Source organism: Uloborus diversus, chromosome 9, assembly GCF_026930045.1.
Source record: "Uloborus diversus isolate 005 chromosome 9, Udiv.v.3.1, whole genome shotgun sequence".
In the NCBI taxonomy this organism is placed as follows: domain Eukaryota; kingdom Metazoa; phylum Arthropoda; class Arachnida; order Araneae; family Uloboridae; genus Uloborus; species Uloborus diversus.
Genome location: NC_072739.1, coordinates 5977960 through 6003133, shown reverse-complemented (window position 1 = coordinate 6003133; position 25174 = coordinate 5977960). Strand labels below are relative to the sequence as shown.

Below are 25174 nucleotides of genomic sequence, written 5' to 3'. Positions count from 1 at the left end.
AAAATAAAATGAAAGAAAGTAAAAGATTTAAATTTAAAATAAATCAATAAATACATTTATTAAAAAAAAATAACCCCCGAAAATTTGGATGGTGCAACTTGCGCCATAATCCCCCCCCCCCTCCTGTGGGCTAGAGTGGTTCAAAAATACATGTAAAAAAAGTTTCTCCTAGATACCGGGACACCCCTCAATATTTTTAGTCTTATGAATAGCAATATCTTCTTCTTCTTCTTCTTCAAGGATTAGGTATATAGCCTGTTCCGGCTTCTTGATCGCCCCACCGCTTCCCGGGCCTACCACGGTCTCGTTTGCCCCTTGGTCTGTAATAAAAGGCAGCTCTTGGAAGTCTCCCTCGTGCCATACGTGGAACATGGTTTTTCCAATCGTCACGATATTCCATAATTTTTTCATTGAGGCTGAATATCTGTAATTCCCTTCGAATAGATTCATTCCTTATTTTGTCTAGGATAGTGCAGTTCTTCAGTGATCGCAAATACTTAATCTCTGCTGCTTGAATTCTACTAGTTTCTTGACTGTTCAAAGCCCATGTTTCAGAGCCGTATAGTAAGGTTGGCAACACCATAACCTTACAGAACTTCAGTTGTGTTTCCTTTCTCGTTTTTCCCTTTAGGGTTCTTATAAGGGTTCCACATAAGTGTTGAAACCTATGTAGTTTGTTTTGGACATCATTGTCGTGGTCAAAGGTGATGTCACATCCGAGGTAGTTGAAGTGCTTCACCTGTTCAATAATTCTATCATCAATAACAATTTTACTTCTAATTGGCTCTTTACTCCTAAATGCCATTGTTTTAGTTTTCGGGATTGAGATCTTCATAATATATTCTTGTCATATCTTGTGAAGAATGTAGGTGGATCTTTGAAGATCGTCTTCATTTGATTGGATATTCTTGTCATATCTTGTGGAGAATGTAGGTGGATCTTTGAAGATCGTCTTCATTTGATTGGATATTCTTGTCACATCTTGTGGAGAATGTAGGTGGATCTTTGAAGATCGTCTTCATTTGATTGGATAATAATCTGGTCGTCAGCAAAGAGTAATGTATTAACGTAGGTTGACTTATTTAGGTTAATACCAGCATTAACTAATGCTTTCCAAGTACGCAGGATATCATCAATATAAATATTGAAAAGGGTTGGGATAACCCACAGCTTTGACGCACTCCTTGATTAGTTTTGATTTTCTCTGTATCAATCAGTATGTCTGTATTTTGATAAAGAGACTGACAGGACTGGATTAGATGTCTAGAAATGCCTCTTTTTTCCATTATAGACCACAGTTTCTCTCTATCTACACGATCAAAATCCTTTTCATAGTCAATAAAAATCATATGTGTTTCTAGATTAAATTCTCGACGCTTCTCAATTATTTGTTTCACTACAAACACATCATCCATACATGATCTGCCTTTCCTGAATCCAGATTGTTCCTCTAGAAGTAATGGATCCATAATCGTCCGTAGCCTATTGTTAATTATCTTACTGTGTAATTTATAGGTGCTATTAAGTAGACTAATACCTCTGTAGTTCCCACAGCAATTTCTATCTCCTTTTTTGAAAATAGATATAATTTTATTAATTTTCCAGTCCGTGGGAATCTCACAATTTTTCCAACAAATGTTAAACAGATGGAGCAGTTTTTCATGCAGTAAGCTTCCTCCATATTTTAGGAGCTCCGCGTTCAGGTTGTCAGTACCCACAGCTTTTCTGTTAATAGCAATATACTGGAAGAATTTTAGCTTCTTATTTCAACTGAAAGAGGGTGCTCAATCCCCCTCCCCCAAACTTCAATAGTATGGGGAGGGAGGTTAAAAAAATACTTTAAACTGAAAAAACAATGCTACATATTATAATATACACTGGAAATATGCATGTACATTGCAATAAAACAATTATTTACAAAAAAAAAAAAAAAAAAAAAACTATGGAAATGAAATATTTCTCAATTTGGCATTTTCTATGCTATGGCTAATGTTAAATTGAGGGGTCATTGAGCACCCTCTTAAAATTTGAGTAAGAAGCTAAAACTTTTTCTGCATAAAAATAGGGGGTGTCCTGAACTCTAGCTGAAAAAAAAGTTTTTTTGAACCATCCTACTGTGGGCACCCTTGATCCAATGAGATGGAACATTAGACGTTTTTAAAAATGATACAGAATTACCTAAAATTAAACAAATTCTGTTATTCCAAATTTGGCAAATCGTGGGCAAAATTTTCCGAATAAGGAAGTTTTTTTGAAGTTGCTTTTTATGATCGCATTACTTTTGCATAATTTCTGGACATTCCCTCTTCATACCCCCCCCCCCCCCTTCTCCCTCTCATTAAACAAACTTTTCCTTTTCTCTTCTTCGTTTCTCCTCGCCGTTTTGATTTTCATATTTGTACCAGCTGCCGAGGCAGCGAAAGAAAATCGGCTGACTTGGGTGGCCGTATTTGCTTTCGGATGATGGATGGGCCGTTTCCATGGGTGATTTTCTCCATTCCTCTCTCCTCCATTTTAATCTCCCAAGGTCATTGTCGTCTGCTCTGGGGTATCCCGCCGTGCTTTCTTCCCCAGAACTTGACAAATGTAGTCTAATGACTGTTTACCTGAGAAAAAACATCAGCTTTAGAACGTGTACGTAACTTTTTTTTTTCTATCCAAAGCTTTGCTTTGAACAGAAGCTATGCAAAGAAAGATTTCGAAAGGGCTTCCCCCCCCCCCCCATGACTCATGCATAGATAACCCTTCTTTGTACAACTAAAAAGTCGCCCGTCAAGGTATGACGGGTGAAAATTGCTTCTACTCTTCTTTATTTGAGCGAAGCCATTGCTTGTTTGGGGATATTTTGATCGCTGAAAATTTAACCTTAACTCCAGTGGATTAACCCTAAGCTCTAGTAGATAGCGTTAATTGTTGACAACTTTTTCGTTTTTACTTCCTTTCACAAAAAAGGAAGTATTGTAATCGCGAAAAAAAAAAAAAAAATTCGCTCAAAAAAATCGACCTTAATTTCCGTTTTACTCACCCCCGAATGAATATTGATTTTTTTTTTTCCGACTCGACCAGACGTGGATAAGTGCCTATGAACGTATAGACACGCGGAATATCCGTAATGACGATTCCCGAGTTAATTACAACGAATTTTCTCGTGACATCAGTATGTACGTATGTATGTATGCGTATGTGCGTATATATGACGCATAACTCAAGAACGGAAAGTCCTAGAAAGTTGAAATTTGGTACGTAGACTCCTAGTGGGGTCTAGTTGTGCACCTCTCATTTTGGTTGCATTCGGGTGTTTCTAAAGGAGTCTTTTGCCCCTTTTGGGGGGGGAATCATTGTTAATTTCGAAGTAAACTCAAGTGGTGTTATAAATTGGCGGACACTTGGCCGCTAAGTGTATCGATATATTGGCGATATATCGCCGTTTTGGTTGCCAACTTGGCGACAAATTTGGTGGGGTTTTTTTTTTTTTCAACAGTACCAAAACATATTATCAAATGATCATGCCGTGGCGCGAGTTTCATTGTTGAAACTCGCGGGTTACTCGATCATCGGCTATTATACACATGAGGATATGGAAACCCGTTTCTCATTGAAGCTTTTCGCTTCTGCTTTTCCTCTTTTTACTGAAAGCTTTCTCATCGACAGAAACATACGGCATGTTTGTTGCACATTGTTATTCAAATCGAAATCTACTGCTTGTTCAATATGCTGCTTAAAAATTTGCGATCTGAAATTATGAGCACCCACACGTAGCGATGTTTGTGTGTTCATTTTGGAAGTTAATTTATAGTTCTTGGAGCGAACTCATTATCGCTTGCATCACAACATTTTATGCTTTGAAGCTCATTTTTAGATTTTCTTTATTGGCTTTGTCTGGGAAATAGTACATTTTATTTTCAATTGAAATAGTACCGCATATTCAATTGAGTTGTTTCCAAAATTTTTAAAATATTTTTATCTGAAAGAGCATGCTTAAAGACGTAGGATTTAACCATTTTAAAAATAATTTAACGAAGTTTAGTATTGTTTTACAATTATTTTAATTGGTCCGCAGATTCAAATTCATTTCTTACGCTTCGGCTCATGACATCACAACTGATGAAATGCCATTCACTGAAGCCATTAGCGCACAGCGCAATACTTAATTCGCTTCTTTATAAACATATACTGACAACGCGGTTGAGAGCAAGCGTAGAGCGCAATATTTAATTCGCTTCTTTATTATCATGTACTGACAACGCGGTTGATAGCAAAGCGCAGGCATTCATCGTGCCAATGGAGTAGCGCACCAAAGTGCATCACTTGTGAAGTCATAAAGACCACGCCTTATTTCCAAAATCGGACGTTTAAAAAATTGAATAAAAAGTAATTGTTGGGAAAATAAAAGTTTTTGCTGGCTTCGTGTTATTTATTTATTTATTTATTTATTTATTTATTGCTTATTTTATCAATTTCAGTGACTAAAAGTAGTACTTTTGACCGGAGGAAACATCCCCATTGAAAATGCGAAAGAAAAAAAAAATAAAAAGAAAAGTGAAGCCTAAAATTATATTTTAGAGATATTTTGGCGAGAGCTAGTAATAAGCAGCTTTAGTGCTTATAACACTGCTTAATATTCAGTAGTCAATTTATGTTACACAAAGTCGTTTGATTTAATCAATTACATAGCCTCTCGCCATGTGCTTCATTTTATTTGTCATTGTCAATCTCACTTTGCCTAAAACTGAATATTTTGCGTGAAGTGAAGAATTTTTATTGCACTCGAAGATCTTTAATGATGTTCTATGTTATTTAAAAACGCTTTAGTCACTAAAAACTTGTTCGCTTTAATTTTATCATTGCAAATCAATTTATAACGAAAAGCAAATAAAATTCCCAAAATGATACTGTGTATGATAGCTTTCCTGTAAGGGATGGGGGATTTTATGTGTATTTTCACAGTTTTGCAAGAAAATAAAAGTGATTTTAATTTTCATCATAAGTATAATTTTATTCAATTAATGTCTTCAGTTCAATTTTATGGTAATAAATAGAAAATTTTCTCTTTGCCCCCCTTGAACAAGCATTGTGTAAAGTTAAACTAAAAGGCAAAGTTTTTAAGGTGTGTGCCGAAGAAGGATACAAGGGAAGGGCGGGGGGACTCTTCAACGGTAAATTTTCGAAATTGATGTTCAAAAACGCAATTTTAGACGATCCTTGATTGTGTTAAAATTAGCTGAAGAGAGGTTTGGGGCTCTCCCCGGTAATGTTTTACATTTGAGGACATTTGAAAACCAGGATACGTAGAAAAGGGCATGTAAACATTTAAAAATATATTTATATTTTAAATAATTTTTTTAAAAATATTTAAGAGTATTTTATAAATATTTTTTAATTATATTCCATCGCCCTTTTCTTGAACAATCTCTGGATCCACCCTTGGTGTGTGTCAGCTTAAGTTTTTAACTGTATATAGGGAAAGAATATATTTATATTTCCCCCACCATAAAAATTATTTTCAATCCTTTTTCTTAATGTCAGTGTTATAATTGCCAACATAAATTATGATCGTAATGTTCACCCTCAAGGTAAAGGTGCATCAGTCACATACGCAAGCCGTAAATAATCCTTATACCCTATTGCCGAATGGTTTCTAATATCAGTCATTACGTTAGAAGTAAAGGTGAAAATCAGAGGTCGGAGATGGCTAATGATAGAGCAATTCCACCCGTATGCAATCATATAATTTCATGAACGTCGTATAAGATTGTTAAAAATCGGTTAAGGTGGCGCTACCAGCGTTCATAATATTTCAATGTGTGAGAAGTGAAATGCAGTTATCGTAGCTTGAGAAATTATTCTTTTATCGACTTATAGAATGTGAAGCGTTTTGTAATGACGCTTGAAAATTGCTACTTGAAAGTATAAAATTTGTATTATGTTATTGAATTATCTTTCGATTTATAATTTTATGGTAAACTAGTGGTACCCGCACGGCTTTGCCCGTAATAGAAAATTAAAAGGTCTTTTGGTTCGCCTGTATATTTACAAATAATGTGTGGTGAATTTTCTCGCCAATTGGCTTGTGCCCATGTTACGGTTCCACGTAATGATAATTTCGTAATTTACTCGTCCATCTTATGATAATTTTGTTCTTAAAATTGGAATAGAAAAAGAACCACATCGAATGTTCGAAAAATCGCTTCGAGGTGCACACCCCCATGCTACAAACTAACTTTGTGCCAAATTTCATGAAAATCGGCCGAACGGTCTAGGCGCTATGCGCGTCACAGAGATCCTGACAGACAGAGGGACTTTCAGCTTTATTATTAGTAAAGATAAAGATTTTCTTTCGAAGCTTAGTTTCACTGTAGGAAGCTTGTTTTCTTCAGAAATTTAAACCATCAAAAAGACGGGATTTTTTTCTCCCCCTGATTACTCCGGTGTCTCAGTATTTTTTACGACAGATCAACTGTAAATTATTATGAGCTTAGTAATAAATGAGTTTAATTATTATGTAATTATTCATATTTATGGATGTAATATTTAATTTTTTAAAATAATAAAGTATATTAAATACAAATTGTATATAAATATAAAATTATGACAGGCAACAGTGAATGATCTAGCTTTGCAGCAAATGAGTTTTTAAATGAGTTTAATTAATATGTAATTATTCATATTTAAAGATGTAATATTTGATTTTTAAAAATAATAAAGTACATAAAGTATAAATTGTAATACATATAAAGTTATGGAACAATTTACACCTCGTGAACATTTTAAGATTAATTTTTTAAGTTTTTATGCTTTATAATTTTTTAGCCCATATGCCAGTATGTAGGCAGCTCGAGTTGCTTCGTGATCTTTTTTATAACAGATGGCTTGCAAAACACGTATAAACTCGTGATCCGCCCGTAATATCTTTACTAATAATAAAGCTGAAAGTCTCTCTGTCTGTCAGGATCTCTGTCTGTCAGGATCTCTGTGACGCGCATAGCGCCTAGACCGTTCGGCCGATTTTCATGAAATTTGGCACAAAGTTAGTTTGTAGCATGGGGGTGTGTACCTCGAAGCGATTTTTCGAACATTCGATGTGGTTCTTTTTCTATTCCAATTTTAAGAACAAAATTATCATAAGATGGACGAGTAAATTAGGAAATTAACATAACGTGGAACCGTAACATGGGCACAAGCTAATTGGCGAGAAAATTCATCATACATTATTTGTAAATATACAGGCGAAACGAAAGACCTTTTAATTTTCTATTACGGGCAAAGCCGTGCGGGTACCACTAGTGTAAAATAAAAAGCCTATTCTTTCACATGTACATTTTTCACTTCTCGGCAATAACGAAAGACGTCCAACGCTCAAGAAACGCGTCTGCAATAGTCAATTTTAGCACGTGCTTCTTCAAGTGACAAGAAAGCTAATTTTTGTGTAGAATTAACAAACAAAAATCAGCATTTAGCGGGAAAATATCCGTAAAATTGCGTTCAACAGTTTCAGAGAACTCTTTTGCAAAAGATGTAAAGCCACAGAGTAGCTTTAAAAAGATGATTTTTATCTAGAATCTTACACCACCATCTAAATTGAAAATGGAGTTCCTTAAAACACTTGTATGCGTCTTTATCGCTATTTGTGCTTATAACCAAGGGTGTTCCCATAGGGTACACTCCATATACACCGCATACTCTCAAACGTTTTTTAGCCACATTAAAAATAGATGGTCGCATACGCATATTGTGCATAATGGATTACTGTCTAATGGATTACCCTTACCTTTGACGGGAACATCACTATTTATAAAGTTGACGTTTTTTTTCCCTATATGCTTCTGTATTCTTTAAAAATGTACAACTGCTGTACCTAGCAGTCTGAGATTTATCTCTATTAATGTTTCTTTAACTTCTTCGAAAAACCAATGTAAAAATGTAGAATAGAGGCATTTTGGCCCTTGGCCAATTGTTTACATTTTCGAAAACAGAAGAAATAACTTTAATCTCTCATCGCCACCATGTTTACTCTTCATACTTTTATTTACATTTAATGTTTTTTTTTTAATAGTTGGCGGATGTTACACTTATGTCTCCTTCACACGAGGCAACTTAGTTGAATCAACCCTCGAACGGGAGGTTATCAGGATGTGTAACCGGGCAGAATAGTGAAGGAATCGCCTAGTATCCTTCACACGACATCAGACGCACCAGGCACATGTGCCGATAGCATATAAACAACCTTTACTCTGTTAGGGACCACGTAAAAAATTGGAGACTGCCGATTGGCTACCACGTGAAAACGTCATCCATATGCCGTATGCATATAAACAACCTTTACTCTGTTAGAAACCATGTAAAAATTTGGAGAGTGCTGATTGGCTACCCCATGAAAACGTCATTAATCTCCCGTTTTTGCTTGTTTTGAGCACCCTCTAATTATTATTCTTTCATTTCGAAACAAGACAGGACTTCTACACTTTATTTGAGGGGAGGAGGTGAATTAAAACCATTCAAACGGGAATCCAGAACTTCCGAGGAACGAAATTTGTTCAATACGTTGGGGGAAAAACATGGCCTACACATTTACGTCGACCGCCCAATTAGGAGTCCCAAAACTATTACAAGGTCCCGAGCAGAGTAAAGGTTGTTTGTATGCGTGCCGATACCATTCTCCTCCCGGAGAATTGGATCAACTTTTAGTTGATTCAACTCATCGACACATTGCCAAACGTTCGCTCTACATACGAGTTAACTAGTTGAGTCGACTCAGTTCAGTTTTTACAGCGTTGAGGAGCAGCTGCTAGAAATATTCTGCTTATTAGAAGAAAAGTTGATGCAACTAACTTGTCTTGTGTGTAGACAACGAAAAACGTCAGTCAACTAGTTGACGGGCAACGTTTTCGAAAAGTTGATTCAATTAACCTCATTAATATGTAGGAGACCTTAATGGAGCTTTTAGTGTTGTGTAATTAAGTTAACAGATTATTTTACATTTTTTAGAACTTTTAATGTTTTTGATGGTCTGATATATTTATTTGACGGATTATTTATTTTACACTGAATGGAACTTAATCTTTTTTTTTTTTTTTTTTGCTGTTTCGTATAAAACGTTCATAGAATAGACAAAATAGTGTATGGTATCACCAAATACAGTTTCCATGTAACTTTGACTTATGATAGCACAAATAAGGTTGCTATTTAGTTGTAGAGTGTCAGAAGTACTTAACTTCCAATAGTGAGAAATAAATATTTTCACCAACGTACTCTTAGTGTTAAATCTAAACATATTTAACTTTAGGTTGCAGGCACGGGACAATTAACCAATGTCCAAAATTCTCACTTCAACATATTTCAACTGAACTTAAGGACGAGAGACAGCACAAGATTAAAACAAGGATTATATTTATTAAAAACAGGTTGAAACATTGTTACGGTTACACGCGCGTGTCAAAAAAAAACAAGCAATCCCTGACCGACACAACACCGGCAGTTTTATATATTGAAAAGACACTGTTACCACAAAAAGTAAAGGTTTTAGAAAAAGGTTAATTTGCATAAATTGAAGAAAATGGTTAATTTGCACATCCTCTATAAATAATCGCCGATGATCGAGTAACCTACGTGCTTCAACAATGAAACTCACGCAACGGCATGATAATTTGATAATATGTTTTGGTAATGTTTAACATGCAGGGAAAGGCTTTTTTGTGACAGGGCTGAACTCGATCCGGTAACTTGACTGTTTTACTAGTAAGACTTAGTCATTTCAAGGGAATGAAGAAACGGAAACAATTAACGCTATCTACTGGAGTTTAGGGTTCATTCACTGGAGTTGGTTATAAAAATTTGAGCTATCAAAATATCACCAAACAGGCGGCTTCGTTCAAATGTAGAGGAGTAGAAGCAATTTTCACCCGCCATACCTTGACGGGCGACTTTCTAGTTAATCAATAAACAACATGAATAATTCAACAAGAACAAAAACATTCAGAATAATATTCTTCAATTGAAATTCGCTAATACCAGTTCCAACACTTATTCTATACTCCCCAAATTCACAATGGGGTAGTTTCCAAAAATTCAAAAGTATTTTTTTCTGAAAGAGCATGTTTAAAACGTAGGAACTGACCATTTTTTAAATAATTTGCTTACGTTTAATATTTTTAAAAAATACTTAAATCGGTGCGATTTCATTGTTTATATTTCTGCCGATGACATCCCAAATGATGAAATGCCATTCAGTGTTGCCATTCACAGAGCAAAATATTTAATTCGTATCTTTACTCACGTGTATTGGCAACGATAGGGTTGATAACAAGCGTAGAGTGAAATGTTTAATTCGCTTCTTGATTATCATAACGTGGGAACGCGACAGAAAGTTGCAGCCAATTGCATTATTTGTGACGTCATCAAGACCACGCCTTGTTTGAAAAATCGGACATTTAAAAAAATTAATTAAAAAATAACTGTTGGGAAAATGAAAGAATTTACTGGGCCCATGTTATTATTTTTGCTTATTCTATCAATTTCAGTGACTAAAAGTAGTACTTTTGACTGAAGGAAACAACCCCATTGCATGTGAGTTGTTAAAATAATAGCTTATGGACATAAAAAACTTCTTTTATACGTTAAAACTGTGTTTCAGCCGTGAGCTGCGCTGCTTTGAAACCGATTCCTAACGGATCCATTAGTCCGTCGAAATGCACCAAGGGCAAGTCCAACTTCAACGACGAGTGCTTCTATGAGTGCAAGAAAGGCTTCATGCTGACGGGTCCACAGCGTAGGGTGTGTGAAGATCCAGGGGTCTGGAGTGACACTGACTCCGTTCCCAAGTGCGTAGGTGAGTCACTTCTCTCTACGGTTTTAAATATCTAATTAATTATTGCTTCAACCTGAAACTACTTAAAATTTAACTAGAAATATCCAACGTTGTTTAGCACAAATAAGCAGATTACAGAATACACGTGTTTCCGGGTTCCAAGGAACCCCTTTTCCAATTCAAAGGTGTGAGCTTCTAGATGTAAAGACATTCAGTAAAAGCTTTTAAGGGGACAGTAAAAGTTTGTTAAAACTTTTACTGAATTTCTTTACATCTAGAAGCTCACTTGAATTGGAAAAGGGGTTCCTTGAAACCCCGAAACACGTGTATTCTGTAATCTGTTTATTTGTGCTAAACAACGTTGGAGATTTCCTGTCATTCCTAGGCACAAAGTTATTTTGTTGCTTACTTAAATTTTGTTATTCTTAATCCGGGAAAGGATAAACTTTCGTATACTGTTAAAAATTCAGGAAGCTTTTATGATAAATATTGCTGTAAAATGGATTGTCTACAGTACAGAAAAAAATAACTGTAAATGGTTCCGATAAAAATAAACGATTGCCACGTGAATTACAGTGCGAAACAGATAGCATTGTATTTTCCCTAACTCGATGATCCTCAACTGGTATGGTGGTCAACAAAGCCGTTTGCCAATACGGAGGTCCCGAGGTCAAACTTGCTGCTTGTCCCATTTTGAGTTCTTTAACTCTCCTTTATTCTACCGTAAAATTTTGATAGTAAACAATGATTTTACGGTAAAAGTAATGGAAACATGGATGCCAGTGACTTTTTCCGTAAAATTTCAGGATTCTTTTTAACAGTGTAGACTCTATATACTTTGAATTTCTTGCGAAGTGGAATTTATATTACAACTCAATGGATTTATTCAATGGAATTTCTATAAACAGTTAGGCAGTACTGTAGTTTTAAAAAATATTAAGGGACGCATCTTTTTTATTGGGTTGATGTTATGGTTGAAAAAATTTGGTTTGACCGAAAAAGCATTTAGTTTAGATTACTTATGTCATCTTTAATTCAAAAACTAAACGACTTTTCGAAGGAGGTGGTTTGAAATAAATTTACATTGAATTTGTATTGATTTTATAATAATTGATCAAGTATTTCGGGGAGGGCGTCTCTCTGCGTTCCACTCCTCCCAACTGTAGCGCTGACTATAGGGTAGTCCGACCAGTAAGTGAACAACACACCAAGAAAATGAACGGTTTTTTTTTTTTTTTTTTTTAAGTAAGATTTTAAAATCTTCTTCTTGGCCACACTAATATCCTTCTGAACAATTCTAGGAAAAGAAGAGGAAACGAGTTGAGATGTGTTCATCACATGACTTTTACACCTATTTCATTCTAATAGTGCCTTGTAATAAGCAAAAAAACACTCTTTAAAAATTATGCAAAAAAGTAAAAATAAACTGCCCAAGTTTTTTTTTTCACTCACAAATGTTCGATGTGTGCGCCTTTCGTAACGTTTTATACAGACAAAAAAAAGTTTTATACAGATTAATTCTCCCAATATTGGCAATTTTAATGTGATTCAATGGTTCACTTTCTAAATATCGCTAATAGTGTTTTTTTTTTAATTTGGTCTCAATTTTTCCACTATTGGCAATATTTAGAGGGTTAACCATTAAATCACATTAAAATTGCCAATATTGGGAAAATTAATCTGAATGAAACGTTTCTATTTTTGCTTCGATTCGCAACAAACTTGGGGTGAAAATGTGTAAGGTATTTCTTTGCTTACTCCAAGTCCAAGGCACTATTATCATTAAATTAGTGTAAAAGTAAGTCATGTGATGAAAACATCAGCTCGTCATTTTTTATGCTAGTGCTTAAAATGATTATCAAAACTCAAAAACAATTTTAGATAAGTGGTTTTAGTTTTTTTATTGAATTTTATGCAAAAAACCGAGCTGCTCCGCAAAATTTCAAAATGCTCCTCAAAATCACCACGCATGCTCCTCAAACTGTTTCCGCTATGTTGGCAACCCTGCTATTCATAAAAAGTTAACCTTTATATAAAACTATTAAATGAAGGAATTAAAACTAAATATGCATGAATTCCAATTCATTTTAACTTGTTTCGGGGTCGAGTCCATCTATCAATACCAAACTTTGTGTGCTTTACTGATAATCTTCGTAAAAAGAAAATAATAATAATTAATTCAAAGTTCTGATCAAAGAAGAATGTCAATTGCAAAACGTGCAAATGTATGTTTTTAGTCGCATTACAAGTTTTGCAGTGAAGAAAGCAAAAAGAGAAAAGAAACAACATATTATCAAGTATTTTTCTCTTCCCCTTCAAAATGCTTATCGAAAGTAGGGATCGTTATAATTGTGCCATGTGAGCGATATTGCCGAGTCAACTAGAGAATTAAAGCAAATATTTTTGCAAAAGCAAGAGGCATAAAAACTGCTGTAGGAGGTGAATTGTAGACCAAATCCTGATTCTCTTCAGAAAAATCTGCAATTTCACTACTAATCTGATTGATATTTTACAAAAAAAAAATTGCAGAGGATTTTCAAAAACTGCAGATTTTTTTGAGATTTTATTACTTTTAGCTAGATGGTACAACACATAACTTTCACGAGATCAATTAGTTTGGAGGGACTGCTCTGTGTTGGCATGCCTGAGCTATAACGAGTATTTAATCGTACATTTAGTAAACATGGTGTCAAATTCCCCAGAGTCACTACGACAGTCAGGAAAAACGTATTTAACATTGTTTCATCTTGATGTGAAGATCTCTTACGACTGAAAGTTTTAAATTTCCAGCATGGTCAGCTCACATATAGTTGGGGCAGTTCTAACCTGACAGCTTCATAATGCTGTGATTAGGATCTGCGGATCCTTCACAACGCTGCCAAGTCAGGTTTGCTCCAACTATAGATTTTGAATGAAATAAAAGTACACCCAAACCTGTTTTTATGCGGTGTATAGGAACCACATTAAAAACAAAATTGTTCGAAACTTCACGAGTAGCTTTAAAAAGTTGTTTTCGCAACACAGTTAAAAAATATTTTTTTTTATGCGCTGGATAAGGGCCGCACAAAAAAAAGTCCCACATAGAAAATAACCCAAAAACTTACAAAATTGTGATATTTAAACGAAATTAAAAAAAAAAAACAAGTGATGATAATTTTGCTGATTGCTGGGACAAAATTTCCCGAATAGGAAATTTTTGGGAGGTCACAGCGACTTCCCATCGGGGTGCCTATGTCGTCACTTGAAGATACTACCTCGCACTCGTTTTAAAAATAATTCGTCAATTAAATCCCAATCTGATTGAAATTGTAATAAACCACACAAAAAACAAAACCAAAAAAGACCACATAAGAACAGGTTTGGGTGTATGTTGTTTTAAAAATAATCTCGTACTGTTGTTTTCTATCCTTCCCGATCTAATGCCAGCTTGATCAAGTGCATGAATCCGTGTTCTCTGACAAAGTCAAGCACCAGAAGACGATGTAAATGAAACTCGTCCAACGTTTATCCCTAGCAGTTCATATGCTTGGAAGGAACCGGATTTTCATTGCATTTAATGCAGATCTAAAATACTTTACTTCGAAACGCGTAATAGTCTTGCGTTAGATAGCTCCTGTTGAGTTTAGAGCCTGCCGTTTGATCATACCAATCTCCCTTAAATTTCAGAGCAACTCCCATCGGCCACAGTAATGATGGTCAAGTGGGGTGAGCCAGTCATGCTTGTTTCTATTTTTACTCACCTGGATCACCTCATGAAAACTGGTGGATTAGTCTGCTGTCTTTTTCTCAAATGACTATGACCAGCCCATCGACAATTTCATTACACGTGACAATAACATGTGCGGGTATCGAATGGAAATGGATGTCATTTTTGGCCTGGAGTTTCAACTGGCCTAGTAGTATTTGAATACCGACATGATCACCAACTTGATTTCAGCCCTTTAGCTACTGTCTGTAAAGATCCAACCAAATCATCGATCTGGAGTTGTTAAGAATGGCCTTCAACCCTCCATTTATTAGGATTATTTCGCCCCCAAAATCCGAGAATCGTAAATCGGACTTCATATTAATATCCGTTGATAAAAAGCACTTTTTTTTTACACAGACGTAGAACCACCGGTCATCAAGTGCCCCGAGGACATCGTGGTGGACTCTGACGAGAACGAGGCGAGTGCCCTGGTGGAATGGTCAACACCTCACACTCACGACAACAGTGAGGAACCAGTGATTGTTACTGTCATTCCCGCCATAGTCTCCCCCAGAAGATTCGACATCGGTGTGGCCTTGGTCCTGTACTCCGCAGAAGATCGTGCCCGGAACAGAGCCCGCTGCAATTTCACAGTTACTGTGCGAGGTAATGTCAAAATCTCGCTATCCTTCCTCTTTCGTCAATGGCTCGACAACCGAGGGTGGGTCTTGACCTTTTCAGAAGCCTTTTCTAAGCCAGCCGTCTTCCAGTTGGTGTTCTTTAACTTTTAGTTCTCAAAACTAGGTCTTTTACTAGGATATTAATCCGTCTTTTTGATTTGACCTGCCTTTTCCCTGTGTACAGGTTGATCGAGCATTGAAGACCTTTTAAGTGAAGCGGTCTTCGTCCATTCTGATATTTAATTCGTTGTACTTTGATGAAGTTAACGATGTCAGTTTCTTTATATAGGGTGTCCAGGAAAGGACTCCCTGATTTCAAAATGAAATATCTTGAAAACAAAGGTCGATATTAGAATAAAATAAACGGTATATTTATTGTGAAACCCATAAAAATCATGTACAGAAACTTGAAAATTAGTAACAAAAACTGCCAACACGGGGGGCGCTGCACGCTATAATTGCGATAGAAATCACCATAAATAGTGCTGCGAAGGGATTAGGCGCTTCAGCAGTAGTTTTGCCTCTCAGAGGTACTTACATTTACGCTAGAAATTATAGTCCAACCCCTTGGCAGCACTATTTATGGGGACTTCTATTGCAATTAAACGTGCAGTAGTGTCCCTGTTGGCAATTTTTGTTTCTAATTTCCAAGTTTCTGTGCATTGATTTTTATGGGTTTCACAATCAACATACATTTATTATGTCCCAATATCAGCCTTTGTTCCCGAGATATTTAATTTTGAAATCAGGAAGTCCTTTCCTGGACATCCTGTATGATCGATAGAGTTCCAAACTAGATCGTTTTCGCCAAGTGCCCTTTATTATCTTTTTCATTATATGTTGCAAAATTATGACTTGAGTTTGTACATTGAAAATCAAGACCTGGTATGATGTAGTTTTTTTTTTTTTTTTTTTTTTTTTTGATATTAACTCTTTCTCTCTTCTACAGATGTTCAACCTCCTACAGTGGATCGCTGTATCTCTCCAGCCACTTACCTGTCAAGGGTCCTACCTTTCACCGTCTCGTGGGAAGAACCACTGTTCTCAGATAACTCCGGAAAACCCGTCACTGTGTGGCGATCTCACGACAAGCCTTATGCTTTTGATCTGGGTAGCACTGAAGTTATCTACGAGGTCAAGGATGAGGCTGGAAATAACAACACTTGCATAATCACCATAACTGTTCAAGGTAGCTCTTGTTGGATAATGTTATTTAAGCGCTTGTCTTGTTTGTTTGTCGGATTATTTTACTTTTTAATGATTTGTTGTACCATTGGAACGTTTATAGTGGCACCTATTTACATCTAATACCGAAGTGGTTCATGTCGCCAAGTTTTAGTTTTTCAATATATTCGCCAACATAGGCCCATTCCCTACGATGTGGGAATCGTAGGACACCCTGTAGAAGTGCATGTTTTGTTTATATAATTCGAATGGAGTGGTCTATTGCCGCAAGAATCTCTGGAACAGTTCTGAAGCGACTGCCACGAAATGGCTGGGAATGACGTAACAACCCAAGTCTAGCAATACACTGTCAATTTTTCTTTCTTCTTCTGATAAGTTGAATATTGTGTTTGTCGAACTTTCAAATTATTTAATGCTTAAGCTGATTTGTAAATTAATGAAATAAAATTGAAACTCTTCGCAGACTGTAGCTTTAAATTAGAACCTAGATGAACTTGTGTGTTTTTTTTTTACTTGACCAGTTATTCCGTATCGTTTTGCATCTATAGATGTAACGAACTTGATTTAATAGTGTATATTACAAGTGTACATAGTGTATATTACAGTGTATTATTGCAAGAATGTTACCGCAAGAAGCAGCATAGTTGCTCAATGAATGAATATTTATCCCGTTTGTTTATGTAAGTAAAACTTCTCGAGATGCTATTTCTAATCCCAGCCTACTCTTCGAGATAACAGTTTTTTGGGTTCTGAATAGAACTTATTTTTTTCCCCCCTGTCAAATCGGATATGTTCGCATAGATTAACCGATCGCACTGTTAGTTGATGTGATAACGTCAGCGGTTGATTTGATGACGTCATGGTGAGTGTCCATAAGATGCTTTCATTAGTTTTCATCAGCCGGTAGCTCTATTAGAGTCACCCGTTAACCCTGGTCGACCGGCTGATCTATGCGAACATACAACCCATTGTCTCTCGAACAATACTTTCAAAAACTTTTCTTCCGCACAAAATTTCAATGCCTTTTACTTTTATGTGTTAATTGGTTTGGTGTACTATGTTCAGAACATGCTTGTGCTTTCCCGTTGGATCCTCTGAACGGTCGTACTAACTGCACTGAAGCGGAGAACGGAGTTTTCTGTTCCTTGACGTGTGACGAGGGTTATGGATTTGCCATGAAAACGCCTCCATTTTACTTCTGCGCGTACGATGGTATCTGGCTCCCAGCAGAGTTCTTGCCCTTTCCCCGACTGTTCTAGTAAGTACCATAAGTATTTTAATTTTATTGATTTTTTTCAATTATAAATGTGAGTACTCGTGCAGTGCTGGACTAACTGAGACCAAAGACAGTCTAGATAAACGAACATCTGGGTAATCCGCGTAATAAGTAAAACACATTCTTAAATAAGCAGACTTATCTTTTATTACAGCAAAAAACAATTGCTTTGTAACAAAACTACATAGTACCGCTTCTCGCAAATACTTTATCACTTATAGTTTATGGTGTCGGACTGATGCTCCAAGAGTACGCCATGTTGTTTCATAGATTAGTACTATACTTTATTGTACGTTCTATGCAGGAATTGTACGTTTAATCAAAACAAAATCCGAATACTATTTGGCGAGTTTATAGTTCCGTTCTTGCAATCATAATTCAAAATTATTATTTAAGTAAATACAAGGTCCGGCTATTGATTTCCAGTACTGACGTAACTGTAGGAGAACGAAAAGCTGGAAGATAAAGCTAATGATTGCATATTGAAGAGCGTTTTCTTGCGCATGTGCATTGCAATCGGCGTCATTCTGAGGTAAGTGTTTCTCGTGGAAAGGAGCATTAAACATAGCTCTCAAACTCCTGTCGTCAAAATGAAAATTAGACGAAGAATTCACATTAAATTTTGCTTCAAATCGGGCAAGACAGCTGCAGAAACATACAAAATGTTGAAACAAGTTCACTTGAACTCTTGAATGATGTAAACACTTTCGGGACGGGCGCAAAAGCGTCGATGATGATCCACACACATGTCCGGCCGCAGTCCGTACGCACGCTGAAAGCAATTGAAAAAATTCGCATTATGGTGACAACACGAATTAAAGAGCTACGTTTTAATGCGCCTTTTTACGAGAACCACTTACTTTTGAAAGACGCCCGATTGCACTGCACATGCGCAAGAAAACGCTCTTCAATATGCAATCATCTGCGCCATCTGCTTTTCGTTCTCTTGCTTTCGTCTCCGGTTTTCGTCGGCTTAGCTTAGTTCCGGCTTTTGTCACCTCAGTCCTGGAAATTAATAGCCGGACCTTATATATATACTTTCAACTCTGCAAGTTTGATCCGGATAAATGGGGGCCGGGTAAACGAGGTTTTGCTATACTTGATTAGCAACTATTACGTTATATTCTAAAAGTGCATGGTTATTCAAAAAGAATGCTGGTGTTTCATACGACTAACAATTTAGGAATATTTAAGTAAACCTGCAACTCTCTGATGGAGCTTGAATGTAAGAGCGAGTTGTAAAGGTTCTAGGATGGGACTTAAAACACATTTAAAACAATTAAAGTGTGTGAAAAAATCGTTTTTGAACCTGTTTGTTCTCAGAAGCATACATATTTGAAACCCCACTATTCTCTTAGCATAATCCTGTATTGTTCCGAGTCTGCCTTTATTTCAGGTGTCTTCGAAAAATATGTGTCTTAGTTCTGTCGAAAACACAGCAAATTTAAAAGAAAATATGACAACGTATAAATCGCACGCATTTGCAGAGAGTTGCATACGGGTGTTTCGAGGTTACAAGGAACCCCTTTTTTCAATGCAAAAAAAAAGTGAGCTTACGGATGAAAAAACATCTAACAAGAAGTTGGATTTTGTAGGATGTCTTTTCCAGTCCTTAAAAATCATTCTAAATCAACCACAGAATTATTGACAGCTGACTGAACTAATAAAATGTGAATGGTTCCAGAGTCCTTCACTGTACTGTCTTGGAACACTCTGATAAAACAAGCCATTACATCATGTTATACTCGAGTATTTTGCTATGTCCGAATTCGGAAAATTCGGACATATTTTGATTAAATTAATTTAGTAGAGTCTCAAAAATTTAGCTTAATGTGACCAAAAAGTGACCAAGTTTGAAAATGCCGGATTATAACGATTGCGCTCCCAACGGGTTTTCGTACGGAGTTTTCTTCGTCCTACCAGAATGTAGCGAACTTTCGGCCGGTTTATCGAGTGCCAGGATTTCGTGAATCTATTGCAAAAAAAATCCTTAAAAGTGTTGTATTGTGATATGCTGTATCATTATAAATTACTAGGTGGCTCCGCTCCCTTCTCGTTTACGCTCACCAACCCCCGAAGATTGTTTCGCTATCTTATTTGATTCTGAAAGTTTTAAATCGTCGATTAAAAATAATGAGGTAAAAAAGCGCGTTACGAATTCAGTTTCGAAAAAATGAAAATCCCCCTCTCCCCACCCGTAGAAAATATAATTTAAGTAATAAGCTCATAATTAGAACACAATCCCTCCGCTACCCGAAGAAAAAGAACTTGATAGAAATATACAAAACTGAGATATTAAAAAATAAAACAAAGCACTTTTGAGAGCACTCCTTCACCGGATTCCAAACAAACTTGTACCAACTTGCACAGATATAGATGCTGAGGAGCTCCTGAGCTATGCAAAATGGCAGTGCTCTTTAGCTCGGAGCTTGAATTGAGTTGAGCCTTGGTCTTTTCGCTAAAATAAACCCTTATATCTGCTGTTCTAATTAATTGGGGAAATTGGAACGAGCTTTATTTGATGCCGAAAAAAAATCGATTTTGAACGACTTAGTATGTTGAGGGCTGTGAGAAATCTTTCATCCCTTAAAAGGCAATTTACTTAAAATTTTTGATTAAAAAATTTATGACCAAAAAACTAATTAGCAATTTAAAAAATATAACTCCAGTTGCAAGCCCCCGGGGCTCGAAGTAATTTCGAACAAAATTTCAAGGGTGTAAGTGCTATAGGACCCCGACACAGACTTTCTTTCACAATTTCTTTGACTTTTTTTTTTTAATATATAGAGGTACCCCCGAGTGTTCGGAGTATTAAGCTTTAAAAAAAATGTTTTATTTATTATTTTTTTAATTTTGTTTTGTTTTAGCTATAATGATTCCTTTCCTGTTAGGATTTTTTTTTTAAATGTAAAAGATCCTTGAAAAAATGCTTTTTCTCTTAGAGTCGTCCCTCCCTTTTCTGCGCCTCTTTCCAAAGTGGTTCTTTTGGCATCCCTTCCGAAATATCTCAGACTCCTTTGAAAAAAAAAAACGAATTATCTTGAGTTTGATTTTTCTGCCTTAAATATCCGTGCCGTAAGTGGATACTTTCATTTCAATGGCTTCCGAGATAAGAAGGGGAGGGGGATGCTGCGACTCTCAGTATTTCTTTTTCGATCTTGGAGCAAGCGTGACTCAGAATCACGCTTCAGTTCACTCTGCTTTTGCTTTCAGTCGCTGTTTAATAGTACCTCTGATAATAATGATGGATTTTTGGTAGTTCTTCGTTGCTATACAGAGTGATGTTAAATATATGCTTGGTTGTCATATACGAATTGTGAAGGGAATCCGAAAAGTCCTTGACACATTTTCTGTACAGCGGCGATGGGAGGTCATGGAGGTCACTGTGAGCTTCCAAAAAATTCCTTGTTTAGGAACATATTGTCTGACGATTCGGCAAAATTTGGAGTTTCAATCGGCAAAATTATCATTATTCGGCGAAATTTGGAGTTTCAATCGGCGAAATATGGAGTTTCAATCGGCAAAACTATCATCATTCGGCAACAGTTGAAGCCTCAATCGGTAAAATTATCATCATTCCGCGAAATTTGAAATTTCAATCTGCAAAATTTTCGTCATTCGGCGAAATTTGTAGTTTTAATTGGTACAATTATCATCATTCGGCGAAATTTGGAGTTTCAGTCGGCAAAACTATCATCATTCGGCGAAATTTGGAGTTTCAATCAGCAAAATTATCATCATTCGGCGAAATTTGGAGTTATATTCGGCAAAATTATCCTCATTTGGCGAAATATGGAGTTTTAAATTATCATCATTCGGCGAAATTTATAGTTTCTATCGGCAAAATTTGGAGATCCATTCGGCAAGTTGAGAATTTCAGCTCTCCCAAAAATGTAAGTTCAGGCTGTATTTATATTTATGGAAAAGCAACAAATTGTCGTACGAAAATGCGGTTTGCGCCATAATATTTCACAGATTCAATAATTTTTTATGACATCATAAAAAAGAGGGGGGGGGAGAAAAAGAAAAAAAGTATAACTGTACGTAATCACTGTATCGTCACAGTAAGAACAACAAGTGTCTTGTTAGGTGTTTAGCCCAATTTCAATAAACAGAAAGCAATACCTTTCATTACCACAATGTGTGTACGGTTTGTGGACATTGGTTGAACTTGAATGCCGCTTAAATGTGGTTTGAGCAACATACGGTGCATATATTCAACCCTGGCGATGAAAGGTTTTGCTTTCTGATTAATTGAATGATTAAACACCTCACATGATGTTTGTTTTTCTATGTGTGACGATACAGCGATTACGTAGAATGGGTTTGTTTCCTTCAGTCAAAAGTACGATTTTTAATCTCTGAAATTGATAGAATAAGCGAAAAAGAGTAACAAAATAAAATAACATGGAGTCAAAAAAAACTTATATTTTCCCAACAGTTATTTTTTATTTTATTTATTTTTTTTTTATGTCTGATTTTGGAAATAAGGCGTTTTATTTTTGACGCCATATGTGATGTACTTTGGCCCGCTGAATATTTAAGCATTATTTTTAAAAAGATTGTCATTAAACAGTAATATCAATAGCAATCACAACGAGGATTTTGAATGAAGGCTTTCCCGAAGCAAACATGAAATTCATTACTATCCATTACTCTATAATATTTTTTATCGTTATTTGATGCCAAAATATTACGTTCTGCGCTAACGGCATTGGTGAATGGCATTTCATCACGTGTAGTGTCATGAGCGTACAAAATAAAATTGAATCTGCTCAGCGATTAAAATATTTTTTGAAAAGTATTAAACTTGGTCAAAATATTTAAAGAATTGTTAAATCCTATGTTTTTAGGCATGCTCTTTCAAAAAAAAAAAAAAAAAACTTTTAAAATTTCGGAAGCAACCCAATTACTTTTTTCTTTTTCTTTCTTTCTTTCTTTTTTTTTTTTTAAATAATGTCCTAACCAGGAAACATCACGAGTTCAGTAATCATGAAAAAAGTTAAAAAATGGTCGCATTCGAAAGAGTATCTTTAGAAAAAAATTTGACCCAAATATTGTGTGCCCTCGTCCTTTTGTTTTTGAAATATGGGGGGTCAAAGTCTGTCGAAATCTTACGAAAATTCGCCAAATTTAAAGACTTGGCAAGAAATGGAAAATACCACGTGATTTCATCGCCTGCGTCTAGCAAGACTCTCATTTCCATTTCTGGTCATCTGCAAAGCGCGTAAACGATGTTTCGAATTAACCCTTTACTTGTGTGGGTAAAATTAAAAAGTAACTATGAAGCCTGTGAAATGGAAACTAGTGAGCTTTATCCAGAGGAGCTACAACTTTATAACGAAATTGAACGTAGGATTTAACTTTGTAATCGTGATAATAATGCATTTCAGAATTTAAGTGCATTTCAAGTGTGTTTTACTTAACTAATTTAAGTTTGTACTCTTGTAATGAAATGTGTTGTAAGTAATTAATAATTATGTACGAGAATTAATATGAATAAGTAAAAAAAACATGCTTATTAAAGCTTATATATTGAAAATAAAATGGATAGTTTTTGATGTTGAAAGAACATGATCATGGATTGTAGTATCTCAGCTCTTATTTTTTCAAAAGTTATTATCATTCATGAAGTTTTATTGTCTGACCACTGCTAGCGAAAATGTTTAATTTAAAATCGAAAAAAATAATAATTAAAAAAAAGAAAACAACGGATAGTAAATGTCAAAAATTTGCACAGCAAAACTAACGATGTCGGAAATTACTTCATAACAGATTCTTATCAAAAATTTTATAGTCGACGTTCATTACAACAACCCCTGTAGTTCGAAAAAGTCTGTCACTGTAACTGAAAGTCGCTATAACGTAAATGCACATCATATTGCATGTTATTTAGTCATTTTTAAAAATACTGAAGTCACTTTTACCAATTATGTTTCACGTTAAAAGGGAATTCAAATACGAGCAAAATAAAAATCAATACAGTTTTTTTTTTTTTTTATTTGACTTGTTAGAGGGTTTACACATAACTTGAAAACGATACACATAACGAAAACACACTGGAAATAACAGACAGAAATCGTTTTTTTTTTTTAAATTTGAGAACATGGTTTGAAATCTTTAAAAATGTCGTTTTTTTCGTATTTAGATACTGTTGAAGACTTCAGATTTACGATTTTTCAAAAAAAAAAAAAAGACTTTAAAGTGTGTTTACCGTTTCTCTACGGTTATCATATTTTTTTCAAAACAGTTTCATCATCGAATAAACTCTTTCAGTGGAAATATTTCACCCGCAGAAGCATAAAAGTTTTAAACATCAGTTTTTTAACAGACAGTCTTAAGAATAACAAAAAATTCCATTGTTTTTACAATAAAATAAAACAAATATTTCGGGCTGTGGCGTTTTCCTCTATACAGTTGCACGTTAATATCCCGGAACACAAGCCCCTAAAAATTTCAATGCCGCAATCTGTGCCACGACACCCCGCGCCATGGTAGTCACCCCGAGTAAAGAATTAATGCGATATTTCTCACGCGCTTTGGTGGTGACCAAATATGGAAGTGAAATGTCTTGTCAGATGCAGATGTTGAATTCGCGCCGTACCTTCCATTTCTGAACAAAACTCGCTAAATTTGGCGACTTTACTAAATATTTCGGCAATTTTTAAGACATCATATTTCGATAACGTGGTCACGAGGGCACGTAGTTTCAGTGCCATAAACATGTTTTCCAATGCTCTTTCGAATGCCACCAATTTGGAATTTTTTTGAATTTCCTTGATCGTGATGTTTCCTGGTAAGAGGTTCTTGAATCTATGAAGTACTAGGCGCTAACCGCAAATTAATTTATACGATTATTTGTTGATTTTCAATGAATTTTCGAAATGTGTCAAGGACTTTTTGGACACTCTGTATTTTACAAAGCGCCTGTTGAAATATTCCTGTACAATTTTTTATCCATTCATAGAATCAATTTTGTTTGGCCAAAAATGCATCAATATTTTTAAAGTTCACTTTTTAAAGCACCATTTTTTACTTAACTATCGTTTGACATTCTGCTAACAAGCTTTTTTTCTCGAAAAAAATAAAAATTTAACAGTTTCTTTGTTTCACCATTTTTCTGCTTTATCCCCCCCCCCCCTCTTTGATTATGAGAAAAAAAAACAGGCACACTTTTTATGATCAATTTTGTATTTGTATCTAATATATATGAATTCCAATCACCAATCAAAACTTTTAACTGTTGCATTTGTGACTATTTCACCTGCGGCTAAATTGAGGCATTTTTACTTAAAGTTGGCTTTTTTCTGATGAAGTATCTGAACTGAAAAAAGCGTTTTACAGGGATGGTAATTTAGAAAAAAAATCATTCATTTTTAAAGTACTTTTTCCGTTTCGTCATTAATAAAGAAGTCCGACTGTGATCTTTCACAACTACTTTATGATAAATTTTGTATTTGTATCGAATATATGAATTCCGATTATCAGTCAAAACATATAAAGTATTGCATTGCGACAATTTCATCTGCGAATAAAATAAG

At 35.4% G+C, this 25174-nt stretch overlaps 1 protein-coding gene across 1 annotated transcript in view; it reads left to right on the top strand.

Annotated features, from left to right (window-relative positions):
- LOC129229725 (sushi, von Willebrand factor type A, EGF and pentraxin domain-containing protein 1-like) overlaps positions 1–25174 on the top strand; it is a 139194-nt gene that overhangs the window by 25474 nt on the left and 88546 nt on the right. Inside the window, 5 exon segments of the mRNA XM_054864091.1 lie at positions 10631–10825; positions 14910–15158; positions 16122–16361; positions 17423–17595; positions 17597–17615. Of these exon segments, the coding sequence (XP_054720066.1) occupies positions 10631–10825; positions 14910–15158; positions 16122–16361; positions 17423–17595; positions 17597–17615 (876 nt within the window).